The sequence below is a fragment of the Bufo bufo genome, chromosome 7 (genome assembly GCF_905171765.1).
Source record: "Bufo bufo chromosome 7, aBufBuf1.1, whole genome shotgun sequence".
NCBI classification, from domain to species: domain Eukaryota; kingdom Metazoa; phylum Chordata; class Amphibia; order Anura; family Bufonidae; genus Bufo; species Bufo bufo.
The window spans coordinates 146803995-146823841 of NC_053395.1; the positions used below are offsets into that span (position 1 = coordinate 146803995).

The 19847-nt window shown below is 44.4% G+C and overlaps 1 protein-coding gene across 4 annotated transcripts in view; it reads right to left on the minus strand.

Annotated features, from left to right (window-relative positions):
• LOC121008393 (uncharacterized protein KIAA2012-like) overlaps positions 1 to 19847 on the minus strand; it is a 269189-nt gene that overhangs the window by 224250 nt on the left and 25092 nt on the right. For all 4 annotated transcript variants that reach the window (XM_040440895.1, XM_040440896.1, XM_040440894.1 and 1 more), the window contains exon 2: positions 7913 to 8194. In XM_040440895.1, coding sequence (XP_040296829.1) covers positions 7913 to 8194 — 282 coding nt within the window. The remainder of the gene's footprint in view (positions 1 to 7912; positions 8195 to 19847) is intronic.

Below are 19847 nucleotides of genomic sequence, written 5' to 3' on the forward strand. Positions count from 1 at the left end.
AATTATTCCCCCTTTTTATTGCTTTGGAGCCAAAGCCTGGGGTCCAGCGGTATCCAGATAGGAGCACCGTGACACGCAAAAAGAGACATTTAGGCCGCACTACACCACTCAGCATTTCTACTACACCTGGGACGTGATATAGAGGGCCCTGGGGAGCAGCGCACGTTGCACTTGCCGTTATTATTGGTGTTGTGTTGGTAAGTTACTCGTGTCATCAATCACCTGAACAATTATCTGCTTGTCTAAAGGATACTGCCCTATCTTTAAGCAGTGCAAGCGCCGATGGATGATAATCATTGGCGCTTGTTTGCACTGGTTTGATTACACAGACTATGGGAAACTTTGAGTGAGGGAAGAATGATGGCTATTGCCGTTGTTACTCCCACACTTTCTTCTATAGAAGGGAGATGTGCTGCCGAAAGATGCTGATCAACGAGTGTTCATATTCCTGATAATTGGCCCGAAATCATGCAGTCTGGGGCCCAAGGATGGCTTATAATAAATATTAATGCCACACTCCCTTCCTCTCAAGTACAATGGGGAGATTTATCAAACTGGTGTAAAGTAGAACTGGCTTAGTTGCCTATAGAAACCAATCAGAATCCACCTTTCATTTTCCAAAGGAGCTGTGAAAAATGAAAGGTGGAATCTGATTGGTTGCTTTGGGCAACTAAGCTAGTTTTCATTTACACTAGTTCTAATAAACCTATCCCAATATCTTTTCACAATACCCAACCTTTTACATATCCATCCCTCGACAGTATCACCTGGACATTGTATGTGTTAGGCCTCATGCACACGACCGTTGTGTGCATCCGCATCCGTTCCATCATTTTTCACAGTTTAGCAGAGGTCCCATTCATTTCTATGGAGCTGTTAAAAAAAACTGATAGTCCTCTGTTTTTTCTTTCCGTCCGTGATCTGTGATTCCAGTCCGTCAAAAAAATATAACCTGTCCTATTCTTGTCAGTGGAAAACGGAGGACAGACCCATTCAAGTCAATGGGTCCGTCAAAAGAAAAAAGGATGCACAACTGGTATGTCATCCGTGTCCACGTCCGTGTCCGTTTTTTTCTACAAGACCTTGGTGCAATAAAATTACACTTTTCATTAACCTTCCTTTTTTTCCCCCTGTCAGACAAAAAAAAAAGGAAGACACAAGGAAACACAACTGAAGCAAAATCGGACACGGACCACTGAAGCCAAATCACTGACAGTGAAAAAACACTGTCGTGTGCATGAGGCCTTATTCTGCGTCTTTTCTCTTGTTTTTTGTTCCAGGCGCACTTTCGCATTCCCACTTTAGAGGTCCCCAAGGTTCTTCTGGTGGACTCGCTTGTTCCTGTATTGCATTTTGAAGCCTTGAACGACCTCCTACACATCACAAGGGCTCTTACAATTGTGCTCCTTCTGTTTCTCCTTGTCTAGATCGTTCATGTGCCTTTATCTCTTAATTTTGTTAAAACGTTAAAAACTAATAAAAATAGATTGAATTAAAAAACACAGCTGCTTGAGATGGATTATATGGAATATTACTTGTGGGTGTAAAAACTGTGAACATCACAAATCTCAGTCTTACCCCCAAACATCTGTTATCCTATTAAATACCAGACAAACAAAGCTTGGGTGATCAACACCCATATGTTTTATGCTACAGTATAACCAGGTATCGAATAATTAGCACTGCCACTGGACGCGAGCTGAACCCTTCGCCCATGGACACTATTGTATGCAATATATGTTGCTGCTTTATTGTATGTTGGGCTGGGAGGTACGGATGTACAAACCACTGCTATATGTGGTGACGATGTTACCATCTTTTGGAAGCGGAGTGGGGGTATGGATTTGTATGTGAAGTTTTTTTTGTTCTGTTAATTTAACCAAATATTAATAAAAAGACATCATTTAAAAAAAAATAATGAGCATGCAACCCTGATCTGTACATACAAAATAATCTTGTATATATTACTACCATACAAAGCCTAACTAATACTCTCATATACTTATTAATTTGCTAAATAATATTGCCATATGGTGCTCATATAATTCCCATTCAATTTTCAATTAATAGCTTATCACAGTGCAGAAATAAAAGAGAAGTGTCTGTACAATACCACTTTACAGCGTCCACATGATAATGAGGTTAACAGGCAAGAGGAACCAGGAGAACAACTGGCTAAGGCCTCCTGCACACGACGACAGTATTTTTTAATGTCCCGCAAAACGTGGTTCCGTTATACCGTGATCCGTGCCCGTTTTTTCTTCCGTGGGTCTTCCGTGATTTTTGGAGGATCCACGGACATGAAAAATGAAAAAAAAATCTAAGTCAAGTTTGCCATTAAAATGATAGGAAAAAACGGACACGGATCACGGACACGGATGACAATCTTGTGTGATTTTTCACGGACCCATTGACTTGAATGGGTCCGTGAACCGTTGGCCGTGAAAAAAATAGGACAGGTCTTATTTTTTTCACGGCCAGGAAACACGGATCACGGATGCGGCTGCCAAACGGTGCATTTTCCGATTTTTCCACGGACCCATTGAAAGTCAATGGGACCGCAGAAAAACACGTTAAACGGGACAACGGCCACGGGTGCACACAACGGTCGTGTGCAGGAGGCCTAAGGGTACTTTCACACTTGCGGCAGAGGATTCCGGCAGGCAGTTCCGTCGTATGCAAACTGATGGCATTTGTCAGACGGATCCGGATGTGGATCAGTCTGACAAATGCATTGAAATGCCGGATCCGTCTCTCCGGTGTCATCCGAAAAAATGGATCCGGTATAAAAAATTTTAGCATTTTTTTCGGTCTGCTCATGCGCTGACCGGAATGCGGGATCCGTTTTGCCGGAACACTCAATGACAGATTCGGCACTGATACACTTCAAAGTAAATTAATGCCGGATCCGGCATTCCGGCAAGTGTTCAGTCTTTTTGGCCAGAGAGAAAACTGCAGCATGCTGCGGTATTTTCTCCGTTCTGAAAAGGCAAAAAGACTGAACTAAAGACATCCTGATGCATCCTGAACGGAATGCTCTCCATTCAGAAGGCATGGGGATAAAATTGATCAGTTCTTTTCCGGTATTGAGACCCTAGAATGGAACCCTAGAATAACGCTAGTGTGAAAGTACCCCTAGCTTAAGGACCCCTGCACACGAACGTGTGCACACCGTGGTCGTGCTGCGGCCCGCAAAATGCAGGCCGCAATGCACGAACGCGGTTCGTGGGGCAGCCGCAGCGGATCGCGGACCCATTCACTTGATGCGGAATGCCCACGGAACGGCACCCGTGTTTTGCGGATCTGCAAATGCGGTCCGCAATACGGCAACGGGAAGCACACGCTCGTGTGCAGGGGGCCTAAAGAAAAGACTGCACTCAGGTAATCCACATTGAGGACAGGTGTTTTTAGTTTCAGGAACACATTTTCAGATTGTGCTACTTCAACACAATAAAACTTGCTTAAAATAATGTTTGCCTAAAATATTGTTTACTGACCTATGCACAAAATCAAATTTTTTTTTTGTAAGTAGCTTTTTCAGTGGAGGCACTCTGGATGGCGCTATTAATAATACACTCACCTGGCACTAATTATAATATGGGACACTCTGCTATTTAGGCCTCATGCACAGGACCGTTGTTGTGTTCCGTTCCGCAAAATGGGGTTCCGTTGTTCCGTGATCCGTTTCCCTTTTTGTTTCCGTGTGTCTTCCTTTATTTTTGGAGGACCACCAGACATAAAGGAATGTAAAAAAAAGTCTAAGACAGGTTTGCCATGCAAATGATAAGAAAAAACGGACGCGGACTACAATCTTGTGTGCCTCCGCGTTTTTTTGCGGTCCCATTGACGTGAATGGGTCCGCGAACCGTTTTTCCGCGAAAATAATAGGACAGGTTATATTTTTTGGACGGACTGGAACCACGGATCATGGACGCGGATCAACGGACCCATTAAAAATCAATAGGTCCGCAGAAAATCACGAAAAACGGCGCAACGGACACGGAATAAAACAATGCATGAGGCCTAAAGGGGAGGTCCGTTTTTTTTTTTGTATTTATGACCTATCCTCAGCAGAGATCATTATTATCAGATTGGGGAGGGCTGTTTGAAGAGAAAGCAGTGTTAGTACGGGCGCTGCCTTCTCTTCACTGTTTACCTGCTCGTCGTCAGCATCATAGTAGTGAGTGGTGATGGCCAGTTCGCATTGTTTGCCCGCAAATATATGCGGGCTGCCATCTTTTATCACAAGTCCGGCAAGGCACAGGTAAGCCCTTACCTGTGTCTGTGCGCGAGCCGGTCTGAAAACAAGTGCGGTCAGCGGGAGCAGGCAGTTCCGAGAACAGCCACCGGGGGGCTTCATTGGGCTGTTCTCGGAACTGCCTGCTCCCGGTGACCGCATTTGTTTTCAGACCGGCTCACGCAGGGCTTACCTGTGCCACACCGGACTTGTGAAAAAAGATGGCAGCCCGCATATGTTTGCGGGCGAACAATGCGAACTGGCCATCACTGGTAGTGAGTATGTGAAATTACATCTTACCAATTCACTTCAATGGGACGGCTCTGTAGCATTCACTTGAATAGGTAGCAGCCGTCCCTTAGGCCCCCTGCACACGAACGTGTGCGCCCCGTGGTCGTGCTGCGGGCCGCAATGCACGAACACAGTCCGTGGGACAGCCACAGCGGATCGCTGACCCATTCACTTGAATGGGTCCGCGATCCGGCCGTTCCGCAAAAAGATAGGACATGTTCTATCTTCTTGCGGAACGGATGTACGGGACGAAACCCCACGGAAGCACTCCGTAGTGCTTCCGTAGGGTTCCGTACCATTCCACATCTCCGGATTTGCGGACCCATTCAAGTTAATGGGTCCGCATCCGTGATGCGGAATGCCCACGGAACGGCACTTGTGTATTGCGGATCCACAAATGCGGTCCGCAATACGGCAACGGGAAGCACACGTTCGTGTGCAGGGGGCCTTAGAAGTGAATTGGGCGGCTGAGATGTAATTACACTGCTCAGTGCTGCGGTTGTGACGACAAGCAGGTAAACAATGAAGAGAAGGCAGCGCTCGTATGGGTGCGGCCTTCTTTTCAAACAGCTGATATTGATGACCTATCCTGAGGATAGGGTACATTCACGTGGTGGATTTTGATGCTGTAAAAATCCACTGCATACTCTTCAGTAGAAACTACTGCAGTTGTTCGATTTGAATGCCGTGGATCTGCTCGCAGCTTAGCTCCATTGACACCTGCGCTTAAAGCAGTGGCGTTCGTCTCGTTACAGCGCCATGGCTTTAAACCTCCAGCTCGTGAACTGCAGAATTGCCTCCCATTGAAAACAATGGGAGACAGACACCACTGAGCTGCCACTGGAATTTTGGCGTGGTGTCCCTTCCAAAATTCCGCTGGCAAATTCCACCATGTGAACAGGCCTTTATGACTCTGGTTCAGTAGTTCCCACACCATCACTTGTTTAACCCCTTAGGCTGGGTTCACACGAGCGTGTCCGGATTAGGTCCGGATGCGTCCCGGTGTATTGCGGCAAACCCACGCGAGTAGGAACGCAATTTAGTCAGTTTTGACTGCGATTGCGTTCCGATGTTCAGTTTTTATCGGGCGGGTGCAATGTGTTTTGCACGCGCTTGATAAAAAACCGACTGTGGTACCCAGACCCGAACTTCTTCACAGTTGTAGATGTTATTATTTTCCCTTCTAACATGGTTATAAGGGAAAATAATAGGATTCTGAAAACAGAATGCTTAGTAGGTGATCAATTGAGGGTTAAAAAAAATAATAATAATTAACTCACCTTTTCCTCTTGATCGCGTAGTTCCTGGTCTCTTCTTTAATGATGAGCTGTGGGCTAAAGGACCTGTGGTGACGTTAGATCACATGCTCCAATCACATGGTCCATCACCGTGGTGATGGACCATGTGATAGGAGCATGTGATCTGACGTCACCACAGGTCCTTTAGCCCACAGCTCATCATTAAAGAAGTAGAGACCGGTAACTACGCGATCAAGAGGAGAAGGTGAGTTAATTATTTTTTTTTTTAACCCTCAATTGATCACCTACTAAGCATTCTGTTTTCAGAATGCTATTATTTTCCCTTATAACCATGTTATAAGGGAAAATAATACAGTGAATAGACTGTCACCTAGCAACCATGCGTGAAAATCGCACCGCATCCGCACTTGCTTGCGGATGCTTGCGATTTTCACGCAACCCCATTCACTTCTATCGGGCCTGCGTTGCGTGAAAAACGCAGAATATAGAGCATGCTGCGATTTTCACGCAACGCACAAGTGATGCGTGAAAATCACCACTCAACTGAACAGCCCCATTGAAATGAATGGGTCAGGATTCAGTGCGGGTGCAATACGTTCACCTACCGCATTGCACCCGCGCGAAAAAACCTGCGGCTCTCCAGCTGTTGCAAAACTTCAACTCCCAGCATGCCCAGACAGCCTACAACTATCAGCCTACAGCAGGGCATGGTGGGAATTGTAGTTTTACAACAGCTGGAGAGCCGCAGGTTGGCCAGCCCTGGCATACAGCATCAGCATCAGTCGCTGTGCAATGTCAGGTCTAGTGCAGCCCAGCAGGAAGTGCACAAGTCCTGCTGCCTCCAGTGAGCAGTGAGTGTCCCCATACATGGAAGTGGTTGAGGTGACTTTTTTATTATTTTAACCCCGATATACCAGTTTCAACTGCCGTTAGATGGGTGCACTCCTGTCCTAACAGTTGTTAAAACAGTCCAATTGATTTCACGTCCAAAAATAAAATATTCTACATTCTGACAGCCGCTACTCTTTGGCTGTTAGAGAAACGGCTGTATGACTACCCCCATAGACTTTAATTGGTTATAAAAATGGCCGGCTGTTACGACCATTTTTTTGCGTCCATGTGCATATATGCTGAATAACATTTCTTCCCTTCTTTCAGCCCCTCCAATATACAGTCCCATGTAAATAACATCACTACTTCCCCCAGCCCCCTCCAACATACAGTCCCATGTAAATAACATCACTCCCTCCTGCAGCTTCCTCCAATGTACAGTCCCATGTAAATTACATCACTACCTCTCTCCAGCCCCCTCCAACATGGTGTTAAACCATCACTCCCCTCCCTTCAAACCTAAAGTGCTAGGTAAATAACTTCAGTCTCTCCCTCCAAGCAGGGAGGGTGTTTAAGAGAACTACAACTCTCAGCATATCCCAGGCTCTCAGCATTTTACATTAAATCAGTCGCAGGACCTTCTCTCCACTGCTAAGTTCCTGATTACCATGCACTGGTCACATGACCGTGACATCATTGCAGGTTCTTCAACTGCTGAACTCTGCCTGCTGACGTCATCAGAGGTCCTTCAGCGACTGCAGACACTGAAAGAACAAGTCCTTCTCAGAGCTCCACAGCCCCCCCCCCTCCTGACAAGGAGGTTAGTAGAAAGTGGGGGAGTGGCAGCCGAGCTGCATGGCGAAGCGGGGAGCGGACGGCTCTCTGCGTCACCATTACAATCAGCTGTTTCAGGACCGCGGGACAGCCACCGAAATCTGGGACTGTCCTGCCAGATCCGGGAAGGTTGAGGGGGTATGTGTATAGTGGCAGTGCTTGGTATTGCAGAATAGGCCTTGTGACTGATGAGGCGCAGCCTCTTCAAAAAGCTGATCGGCGGGGGTGTCGGGAGTCGGACACCCACCGATCAGATATTGATGACCTATCCTGAGGATAGTCTATCAATACTGAACTCCTGGAAAACCCCTTTAATCTGTAGCCCTTGTATTTATGACATGACACAATATATTTCCTCTTCCAAGAATCCAGATCAGCTGTGGTTTGATTTCTGCACCATATAGAAATCTTACGGGTTATTATCATGCAGAAAAGTTATTTTTTCCCTCAAAAAATGTACCTGTTTTCTTCCATAAGATAAAATAGCTCCAGTCAAATCTTGAAGAGTGCTGAGCTCAGTCTGATAACTCTTCCTTTTGTAGCGCTGCCTTCTTTTTACCCTCTTGTCCTGGGATTCATGCCATGCTGGCAATGCCAGGTCCTCGGAATACAGAACCAGTGCCCCCTTCCTAGTGCTGTACGTCTTGTGAGTTGGCACTGCCCAGTAGTGAATGGAAGCACATCTACCACTGAGAAATCTTCTGATGTTAAAATCCTGATGGGACTTCCAGTTGAAATAGTCCTAAAATGAGAAAACAGAACGCTGGAGCACAATTCACATCAAAAATACATCAGCCATGAGGTGTACCTGCCAGGGTTGCCCATAGCAACCAATCAGGTCACCACTTTCATTTTCAAACTATTAAAACTGGTATAAAAGGAAACTGGCTTAGTTGTCCATAGCAACCAATCAGATTCCACCTTGCATTTTTCAGAGCTTCTTTGGAAAATAAAAGGATCAATTGGATTGGTTGATGGGGGGGCAACTAAGTCAGTTTTCTTTTGATAAATCTCTCCCCATGTTCTTTGGGAAACTGAAAACGAGACTTTCATTGGTTGTAGCTAAAATCAGCACTTGTCAGGGTCTGTACACACAACGGAGGCTAAAAGGACACAGCCGGTGGATGAGGCACTATGGATACATTCGATTTATACGCTAAATGCAGGCACAGTGTGCACAGAGCCTAAGAACTGTTTTTATGCATGAGAACTACAGTAAGGCCATGGGTACTTGGTGCTTCACAAAACCCCATACACCTTCTATGGAAAACACAGAAAATAAAATCAATGTGGATTTGATGGCACGCTGTGAATGTTCAAATCTTTTTTTTATGCAAAGGGGTTAATCCATGGCAAAATGCTCATGTAACAGATGGGAAATGCAGCAGGGCAACTCTGCAAAGACAAGTAGCCTCTTTGTGTGCTTATGGCCTAAGGCTGGATTCACAAAGAGCATTTTTTGTGTTTCTTGTTACTTGTTTTATGCATTTATGAATTTTGGCAGATATACAGCCCATATTGTGATTTTCTTCTCCAGCTGGGCATAGGGGGGCCGATTTCACTATATGCAGACAAAAAGTCTAGAACAGGGGTACATAGCACGCAGGCCGCAGGTGCAGCGACCCCTTGGGGAGGCTTAGAGTAAAGAGGATGGGAGTATTAGTTGTGGCCCTGGGATGGGTAGTAGTGCTCACAACTCACGGGTGACAGTCTTCATTTTGACGCTCCCTGGGCCATACACAGTTGAATGGAAGGAGCACCGCAGCCTTCTCTCTGCTTTTCCTAGTGACGACATGTTCATCGACCACGCGGCCTAGGAGCAGCTCAGCCCCATTAAAGTGAATGGGGTTGAGCTGCAATACCAAACACAACCATTATACAATGTACAGCGCTGTGCTTGGCGAGCTGAGAGAAGGCCCTGGCACTCTCTCAAACAGCTGATCGGGAGGGGTCCCGGATGTTGGACTCCCACCAATCAGATACCAATGACCTATCCAGAAGATGAAGTGGCAGGAGGATGATGGAGTCTATAATCAGGCTGCAGGTTGCAATAAATAGCGGTCTTTACTGAATTAGGCCACGGTCACATCTCCGGCAGGCTGTTGTGGAAGATAGCAGCCTGACAGTTTTTGCCGGATTCTATAGTTCACCGGACATGTAATGGTTCTTGATCCCACTAACAGCTGGCATTTATGCTGGATCAGCTTGCCGGAGATGTGAACGTGGCCTTAATAGAGGGAGTAGTAGTAGTACAGAACAGCAAAAGCACAGTTACAAAGTATATCACAGTGCAATGTTCTTTCAAGAGCAACGTATTGGCAGCAACAATGATGGTGGTTGTAGTATATAGTCCTGATAGTCAGGTAGCACTTAGGCGATTTTCACATCTGTGTTTTTGCTGGATCCATCATGGTTTCAGCAAAAACACAGCAAAAATACAACCATCTGCATCCGTTTAGAACGGATCTGGTTGTATTATATCCCAAACTAAATCCATTGTAAGTCAATGGGCGCCGGATCAGTTTTTTTTTTTTTGTTCAGTATCCCCTGACGCTGCTTGCAGTGCTTTTGTGTGCGTCATAGGAACGTAATGAAATGGAACGGAATGCATTCTGGTTGACTTTAGTTTTTTCCCCGTTGACAATGAATGGGGACAAAACTGAACCGTTTTCTTCCACTTTTGAGATCCTATGACGGATTTCAATAGCGGAAAGGAAAAGTGTAGGTGTGAAAGTAGCCTTAGAGTACTTTCACACTTGCGGCAGTGTGATCCGGCGGGCAGTTCCGTCGTCAGAACTGCCTGCCGGATCCGCCGATCTGGGTGTGACTGAAAGCATTTGTGAGAAGGATCCGGATGCGGATCCGTCTCACAAATGCATTGCAAGAACGGATCCGTCTCTCCGCTTGTCATGCGGACAAACGGATCCGTCTTGTATCTTTTTTCACATTTTTACCGGTCTGCGCAGGCCGGAAGGACGGATCCGGCATTCCGGTATTTTGAATGCCGGTTCCGGCACTAATACATTCCTATGGGGAAAAATGCCGGATCCGGCATTCAGGCAAGTCTTCAGTTTTTTTCGCCGGAGATAAAACTGTAGCATGCTACGGTTTTCTCTTTTGCCTGATCAGTCAAAATGACTGAACTGAAGACATCCTGATGCATCCTGAACGGATTACTCTCTATTCAGAATGCATGGGGATAAAACTGATCAGTTCTTTTCCGGTATAGAGCCCCTGTGACGGAACTCTATGCCGGAAAAGAAAAACGCTAGTGTGAAAGTAGCCTTACCAAAATGTACGGAAATTAAATTTCAGATTGTAATCTTTACTATTTCAATGTGCGCAAAATACAAGTTGACACGTTCCTTACTGCTACACACAAATCCACACTCATTTATAGTGAATGACTGCACCTTACATGCTGGTAACATGACTACGTTACTAGACAGGATGTAACATATGAAAAAATGTTAAACCTTTGGCTTCTACCCATACGTAGGATCAAAGGCACAGACCAAAGTGACCATCAAAATTCGTATCAGGTGTTAGAGCACAGCTGCTGGATGACAGCTTCATACTATTCACACATCATGGCGGCTACGTCAACTTCCTTTGTTAAACAGCTTTGCCAAATCCAATTTCCCTCTGTTTGAGAGACTGCAAGATGCTTAAAAATATGAAATACATCCCATATACATGCATGGCAATAAATAGTGGTGCACTATAACACCACACCACTTATTTATATGGCACCGTCATATTCTGTACCAGACAGGAGTTTCTTCACAAAAAAGGGAAAATATCTACAGTATATAAAAATATTTATAAATATATATAAAAATATAAAACTCTGCTTACTGGTGATTGGGGTATACAGAAATCCCAATGACATCTGCATGTGTACAGCTGCTGATTTTTTTTCTTTTTAGCTTACTAAATTATTATCTTTGTGCTTAAAGGAGTTGTCTTATTTCAGCAGATGGCATTTATCACGTCGAGAAAGTTAATACAAGGCATTTACTAATGTATTGTGATTGTCCTTATTGCCCCCTTTGCTGGATTGATTCATTTTTCCACCACATTATACACGGCTCATATCCAGGGGTTATGACCACCTTGCAATCCAGCACACTATAAGAAAAAACTCTGGCCTCTCTGGTGGCTTGGACCACGGCAGTTCTCATAGGCCATTGCTTTTTTCTATAGGGTGCAAGCAAGACCACCACTGCTGGATTGCAGGGTGGTTGTAACCATGGAAACGAGCAGTGTATAATGTGATGGAAAAATGAATCAAGCCAGCAAAGGAAGCAATATGGACAATCACAATACATTAGTAAGTGGCTTGTATTAACTTTCTCTACATGATAAATGCCATTTGCTGAAGTGAGACAACCCCTTTATCCTACAATCTTATGATTGTTCGTGTTATGGAAGCACAACATCTCAAATCCACCAACGTCTGCGTCACTCAAACTGTAAAATTTAGGGGGAGACTTGTCATCACTCCCTGTGCCTGATTTCTGGTGTAGAAAAAAGTCACAAACCTCATGTTGTGACTAAATATTGTTGCAAGTGGCATTTCTATGCCGCCCTCGCCACTTTTCTGAAAGGAGGGGTATCAAGGGTGGGGAGGGGGCGTGGTCATCGGCCACAACAGATTTCTGTATAGGCGCATGGACTGCCGGAGGATGCGCCTAATATATGACGAGGCGTGTGCCTTGCAGTATATTAGGTGCACCCTCCCACAATGCAGGGGATATAAAGAATTATGCAGAAAGCACCGGTCTTCATAAATCTCCGCCTTAGCGCCCAAACTCAGGGGCGGACATAGCACCACAGCTGCACAGGGGCCCAGCAAGGGAAGTGGCCCATCCCAGTGCTAGCAGAGGCGTTTATTTTTTTATCTTATCATATTTTTCATTCCCTACCTCTGCCAACAGGGTAAACTGGGCACCTTGGTGTGGAGGTCAGGAGGGGGACGAGTTTTAGGGGGTGGGGAGCGGCTGAGTTTTTTGGGGGGGGCCTGATTAGCTCTTACTGCGAATCTGCTGCCTGTTTGTGTCTACACTTCATAGCTGAAGTACCTTCGATGACATCATAGTCATGTGATCTTTTCAGCAGTGGAAGTGGAGGTAGGACCTGTGAGGAAGTCACCGTCATGTGACCAGTGCAGAAAGAGGCAGCACTCAGCAGTGGAGACCTGTGATGCCATGGAATGAATGTGTCAGAGAAATGCTGGGAGATGTGGTTCTCCCCATTATACCTCCCCCCTGCTTAGTGGGTGGGAAATATGTTATTTAACTTGGACTGTATGTTAGAGGGGCTGAAGGGAGGGGAGGGGTGTCAGTTACATAGGACTGTATGTTATAGAAGACTATAAGAAAGATATGTTTTTTACATGGCACTGTATGTTATAGAAAATTGGAGGGAGATGACTGGTGTTATTTACATGGGACTAGAAGACTGGAGGGTAAGGAGTGGTTATTTATATGGGACTATGTCTTTGTGGGGGTTTAAGTTATTTACATGGGACTGTATGTTTTAGAGAACTGTAAGGAAGCAAAGGTATTTACATGGGACTGGAGAGAGAGGACTGGTGTTATTTACATGGGACTGCATGGTATAGAAGACTGAAGGGAGAGGAGTGAAGTTATTTACATGGGACTGCATGGTATAGAAGGAAGATAGGTTATTTACATGGGACTGTATCATATAGAAGACTGGTGGGAGACGACTGGTGTTATTTACATAGGACTGCATGGTATAGAAGACTGGAATGAAAGAACGGGCATTATAATTTAGGGGGGCACTACAGAGATGATTATAATTCCAGGGGGTACAGCAGGAGGTTTTATAATTACAGGGGGCACTGCAGGGAACATTATAAATACTGTGGGCAGTGGTGGAGGACATTACTACTACTGAGGGCTCTATAGAAGTGCCTTATAGATTATAAGAGGTTCCCTATAGGGAGGCCTTAGTAGTACTAAGGGCACTGTACGGAGCCTTATTACCACTGGGGATACAATTTGGGGGTCGCTTCCGCCTGGCAGTGAGCCCGGTGATGTCACTGGCACTAATGGACATGCTTTAGCTCTGCCTTAGCCTGTAAAATGGCTAGGGCAGCGCTAAAGCCACCCATCAGTGCCGGTCTGTGTTGGGCCCATGTTCATATATGCCTGCATTATTGAGAAAAAAAAATAATATTTGAAAATATGCAAATGATCCTCTAGGAGGAACGGGGGTGTTACCATTATAGCCAGAAACTCTGCTGTCTCTGCAACTGCCGCTCCCTGTCTACTTTGACAGGGCCTGGCAGTGAAAATGTCATCCCACCGGGCCATGTTAAAGTGTAGAGGGTGCGGCAGTTACAGAGAGAGCGGAGCCTCTACGTGTAATGGTAAAGCCCCCGTTTGTATATAATAAAACATCATTTTTCTCAGCAATGCAGGCACATAAGAACATGGTACCAACACAGATGCCCTCAGCTGCCAAGCGCACACGTAATAGGTCAGTCCTTTAATTGTCCAAGTGTATGAGGGAGTTCTGAGGGATAGCTGAAGGCCTAGGAGCATTTTACCATCAGCTATGGACTTCATTGGAGGGAGAAAGCTGGCACTAAAGTGCTTAGGGAAGCATCAAATCTAAATATGGACCTGGCTCCACAGCAGTAGCAGGATGTAGTGTCACACATCACACTGCTGGTCTGTGAAGGAGGAAGAGCCGTGCGGCCGGGAATCTGCTGTGCTCCTCCTCCTACACAGACCAGCAGAGCAATGTGTGACACTGCATCCTGCTACTGCTGTGGAGCGCCAGCGGCTGAACTGTGATCATGAGGAACTAGCTGAGTATAGATTTTTAACTTCCTGTGAAGGGGGCACATATCTGACCATTACTACTGTGAGGGGGCACATATCTGGACATAACTACTGTGAGGGGGCACATATCTGGACATAACTACTATGTACTGGCACAAAGGGGGAATAATTACTATGTGGGGGCATTAAGGGTACTGGGTGTGTACAGGGGCGTAACTAGAGTTCTATGGGCCCCAGGGCAAACTTTGAATTGGGGGCCCCCCTCGCGAGCCTTCGCCCCCCCTCCACACCAGCCTCTGCACCTACCCATACCCCCCCCCCCCCCCCCCCCTCTGTCACTAGAGTATTTATTTTTTATTTTTTAATGTATAGCACACACTGGCTTCATAAGAGGGATGGGGGGGCGATGAATGATGATCAGTGGTGCCGTGCGGCAGAAATTCAGAAAGGGGGGCCCAAGCCGGCAATATGAGGGCAGCCAGGGGCAGCAAATAATGAGGGGGCAAAATGAAAATGAAATACTCTGTGGGCAATTTTTTTAAAATATATAGAGGGAATGGGGGCAAAATGAAATATAGTGAGACTCCTTACTATATTTTATTTTGCCCCCGCCACCTCCCTCTATACATTTCGATTTTTGCCCACAGAGTATTTCATTTTCATTTGCCCCCGGGCTCCTCATTATTTGCTGCCCTATTATGGCTGGTCCTGGCCCTTCTGAATTCAGACACACTGCCTCACGACACTACTGATCATCATTCATGTCCCCCCTCCATATAAGGCTGGACGCAGGTGTGTGCCATTTTTTACATAAAAAAAAAAAAGACTACCTACCGCTTAGGGGCCCGGTCGAAATTGCGACCGCTGCGACCCCTATAGCTACGCCACTGGGTGTGTATAGTTATGCTTTGGGCAGAGTTGGAGGCGTGACCTAGTATGAAGGAAATATATACAGGGAGTGCAGAATTATTAGGCAAGTTGTATTTTTGAGGATTCATTTTATTATTGAACAACCATGTTCTCAATGAACCCAAAAAACTCATTAATATCAAAGCTGAATATTTTTTAGTTTTTAGTTTGTTTTTAGTTTTAGCTATTTTAGGGGGATATCTGTGTGTGCAGGTGACTATTACTGTGCATAATTATTAGGCAACTTAACAAAAAACAAATATATACCCATTTCAATTATTTATTTTTACCAGTGAAACCAATATAACATCTCAACATTCACAAATATACATTTCTGACATTCAAAAACAAAACAAAAACAAATCAGTGACCAATATAGCCACCTTTATTTGCAAGAACACTCAAAAGCCTGCCATCCATGGATTCTGTCAGTGTTTTGATCTGTTCACCATCAACATTGCATGCAGCAGCAACCACAGCCTCCCAGACACTGTTCAGAGAGGTGTACTGTTTTCCCTCCTTCTAAATCTCACATTTGATGATGGACCACAGGTTCTCAATGGGGTTCAGATCAGGTGAACAAGGAGGCCATGTCATTAGATTTTCTTCTTTTATACCCTTTCTTGCCAGCCACGCTGTGGAGTACTTGGACGCGTGTGATGGAGCATTGTCCTGCATGAAAATCATGTTTTTCTTGAAGAATGCAGACTTCTTCCTGTACCACTGCTTGAAGAAGGTGTCTTCCAGAAACTGGCAGTAGGACTGGGAGTTGAGCTTGACTCCATCCTCAACCCGAAAAGGCCCCACAAGCTCATCTTTGATGATACCAGCCCAAACCAGTACTCCACCTCCACCTTGCTGGCGTCTGAGTCGGACTGGAGCTCTCTGCCCTTTACCAATCCAGCCACGGGCCCATCCACCTGGCCCATCAAGACTCACTCTCATTTCATCAGTCCATAAAACCTTAGAAAAATCAGTCTTGAGATATTTCTTGGCCCAGTCTTGACGTTTCAGCTTGTGTGTCTTGTTCAGTGGTGGTCGTCTTTCAGCCTTTCTTACCTTGGCCATGTCTCTGAGTATTGCACACCTTGTGCTTTTGGGCACTCCAGTGATGTTGCAGCTCTGAAATATGGCCAAACTGGTGGCAAGTGGCATCTTGGCAGCTGCACGCTTGACTTTTCTCAGTTCATGGGCAGTTATTTTGCGCCATGGTTTTTCCACACACTTCTTGCGACCCTGTTGACTATTTTGAATGAAACGCTTGATTGTTCGATGATCACGCTTCAGAAGCTTTGCAGTTTTAAGAGTGCTGCATCCCTCTGCAAGATATCTCACTATTTTTGACTTTTCTGAGCCTGTCAAGTCCTTCTTTTGACCCATTTTGCCAAAGGAAAGGAAGTTGCCTAATAATTATGCACACCTGATATAGGGTGTTGATGTCATTAGACCACACCCCTTCTCATTACAGAGATGCACATCACCTAATATGCTTAATTGGTAGTAGTAGGCTTTCGAGCCTATACAGCTTGGAGTAAGACAACATGCATAAAGAGGATGATGTGGTCAAAATACTCATTTGCCTAATAATTCTGCACTCCCTGTATACATATTGTAAACATATTCACAAGATGTTTTTTACTTGCACATATATGTTTATATTTGTATGTGTGGTTTTGAGGGGGGGCAGGTACATCCTTTGCACAGGGGCCCTTTGCTGCCTGTGTCCACCTCTGCCCAAACTTATACCAAAATGAAGTCAGCTGTCTGCTATCCAAAGTGCGCCTCTATTAAGTGTTGGAGAAAATCTGTCCCGATTTCAGACACAAATTGTGACAGCTCACAGGAACCATTTTTCATCTCATTAATCACACTTTGTGTAGAGATAAGGACGTGCAGACTACAGTGCTCCATTTGTCCCCACAAGCACCCAAAATCAATCAGAGCAAAGGGCTCTTGAGACTGTTCACAGAGCCCAGGCCTTCTTACACTTGTGAACACACTGTATCTGTCACCTGTCAATGACAACTATGGAGGGCATGGAAAGCATCAGGTAAATGTCTGAACATTTACTGGCAGCCTCCCATTTAATGTGGACCAAGAAAAAAGTTTAACAGATCTACAATCAAAATTGTGAAAATGTTTTGTAAGATTTCACTTTTATGCTTAGGTATGGTCCCTGGAAGCTACAGACCCTGAGCCTGAGGCTGCACTACTGAATGATTCTGATGAAATTGGCTCTTCTGGTTTGTGGATTTAGATCAATACATCTTCCTCCTAAATGGTTTCAATGGTGACAACTGTGGGCCAGATTTATCATTAGCTCAGGTCAGAATAATGGAGTGAAAAAGTCCCAAAAAAAGTCCCAAACGCTAAAACTGCGCACAAATTTGCGACTTTTTTCTGCTCTGCACTATGCTCGCCAGTTTTTTGAAAGTGGGCGTGTTTTCTTATGTAAATGAATCTCTAGACAGATTTACTATTGGGACTATTTAAAAAAGTCGCAAAAAAGTCGCAATTTCACTCCAGTGAGGACCATGCTTATCTTATGAGACTTTTTAATAGAACATGTGACTTTTTCATAAAAACGTGCGACTTTTTCGTAAAGATGTGCGACTTTTTCGTAAAGCTGCTTACTGACGGATAAACTGCTACCGTCAAACCACATTTATTACAGTCTTAAAGGGCCGATCATAAATCTGACTTGGCTAAAACTGACTTTAGCCATATGTGAAAGTGGAGTGAGCTGTCAGAGTCATGATAAATCTGGCCCTATGTGTGGATATGTGTGAACATTGAAGTGGATAGTGATTTGAAGCTACATAAAGTCTCCATGACAAAACTGGACTTGAGGGAAATCAAAATGGGACATGTCATTACCTTCATCTCTCAGTGGTGCAGCTTTGGTATTTGGGAAATCATAACTAAGCATTAAAAAGTGTGTTACATCGTTGTCAGATCATTAGAATATTTCATATGTAATACCTCTAATGTGTCACCATTCATTTGATGTAAATGTAAGTTTCTATTTCTTTTTGGTTTGAAAACTGTTAATAAGCAAATATTTTAAAAGCAAGAAAAAGTGTGTTCATATTTTTAACAACTATTTTATAAATGTAAAATTTGTCGTTTCCAAATTTGTTGTTAGTCTTACTGCAGAAAGTCCACTTTGTGCTACTGAGCGGTATAGCAGTGTGCATGAGGCATTACTATGGTAAGGGCCAGTTTAAAAAATAATACAAAAAAATTTAAAACTAAGGCTTTCAATTATACTTCTTTTATTTGAAGGGTCCATTTCTACTTTTGTAAAATAAAAGCACAAAAAACAAACAAAAACAAAACGGAATATCAAAACTGCTAAGTGTGAACTAGGCCTAATTAAGATGTCTGATTTGCAGCTGTATCTCAAATTGGAGATATACCGTATTTTAAAGGGGTTGGCCATTTTCTAGCTACTGTTGACCAATGTGTATGTACTAACATAGCCTTTGTAGATATTTTGTGCCATTTTCTATATTTCATAAGGTTATGCCCCTTGTTGGCCAATTCTTTTGTGCTGTCCACATGGAGGTCCTGTCCATAAATGACTGCAAATGGACGGTCATATGACGAGACAAATCACTCGGTCTCCTCCATTCAAATATTCTGCACCTTCCATTTACACTTGCTTTTGGGAGTTGAGTGCAGGTGCCATGTGTACATAAAGGGAATCAACAAGGTAAAAGAGGAGAGAATATTTAAAAGAAGAAAAATTGCTACAAGAGGACATCGTTTTAAATTAGAGGGGCAAAGGTTTAAAAGTAATATCAGGAAGTATTACTTTACTGAGAGAGTAGTGGATGCATGGAATAGCCTTCCTGCAGAAGTGGTAGCTGCAAGTACAGTGAAGGAGTTTAAGCATGCATGGGATAGGCATAAGGCCATCCTTCATATAAGATAGGTCCAGGGGCTATTCATAGTATTCAGTATATTGGGCAGACTAGATGGGCTAAATGGTTCTTATCTGCCGACACATTCTATGTTTCTATGTGTTAGAATGGAGGTGGGTGAGTGATGTGCCTGGTCACATGACCCTCCATCAGCGGCCATCTTATGGACCGGACCTCTATGTGGACAGCACAGAAGATTTGCCCAGCAAGGGGACAGGGCTTATGAAATATAGCAACCAGCACAGAATATCTACAAAGACTATATTAGTAAGTGCCATATAATCATCTTACATACACATTTGTCAAAAGTAGCCAGAAAGTGGCCAGCCCCTTTTAAGAAAAAAAAAAAACTGGACAAAATCAGTTACTAATTAGAAATGAGACATCTCATGAATGGACGGGTCATTTAATACCTTTTTAGTAAGGAAAGCATTGCTAAGGAATAGGGTGTACATGCGTCTGTACGCCATACATTGTGCATCAGCCAGTAATTGGTGCTCCTCTGTGTGTAGTGTCCCTCAAGTTTGATTCCGATCACTAGCAAATTAAACTTTACATGATGTTCTCCTATAATGCCATTGCCAGGTCATTTCACAGTAAATAGTTTAGACAATCCACAAAGGTGACAGAGCCCTAAACCTGGCTGGACATTAGGAGTTTTAAGATGTTCGTTTTCTGAGCAAAAGGACAGATCAATTAAAAGGCACCAATGGTCAACAGAACATGGTCTATATAAGCCTTT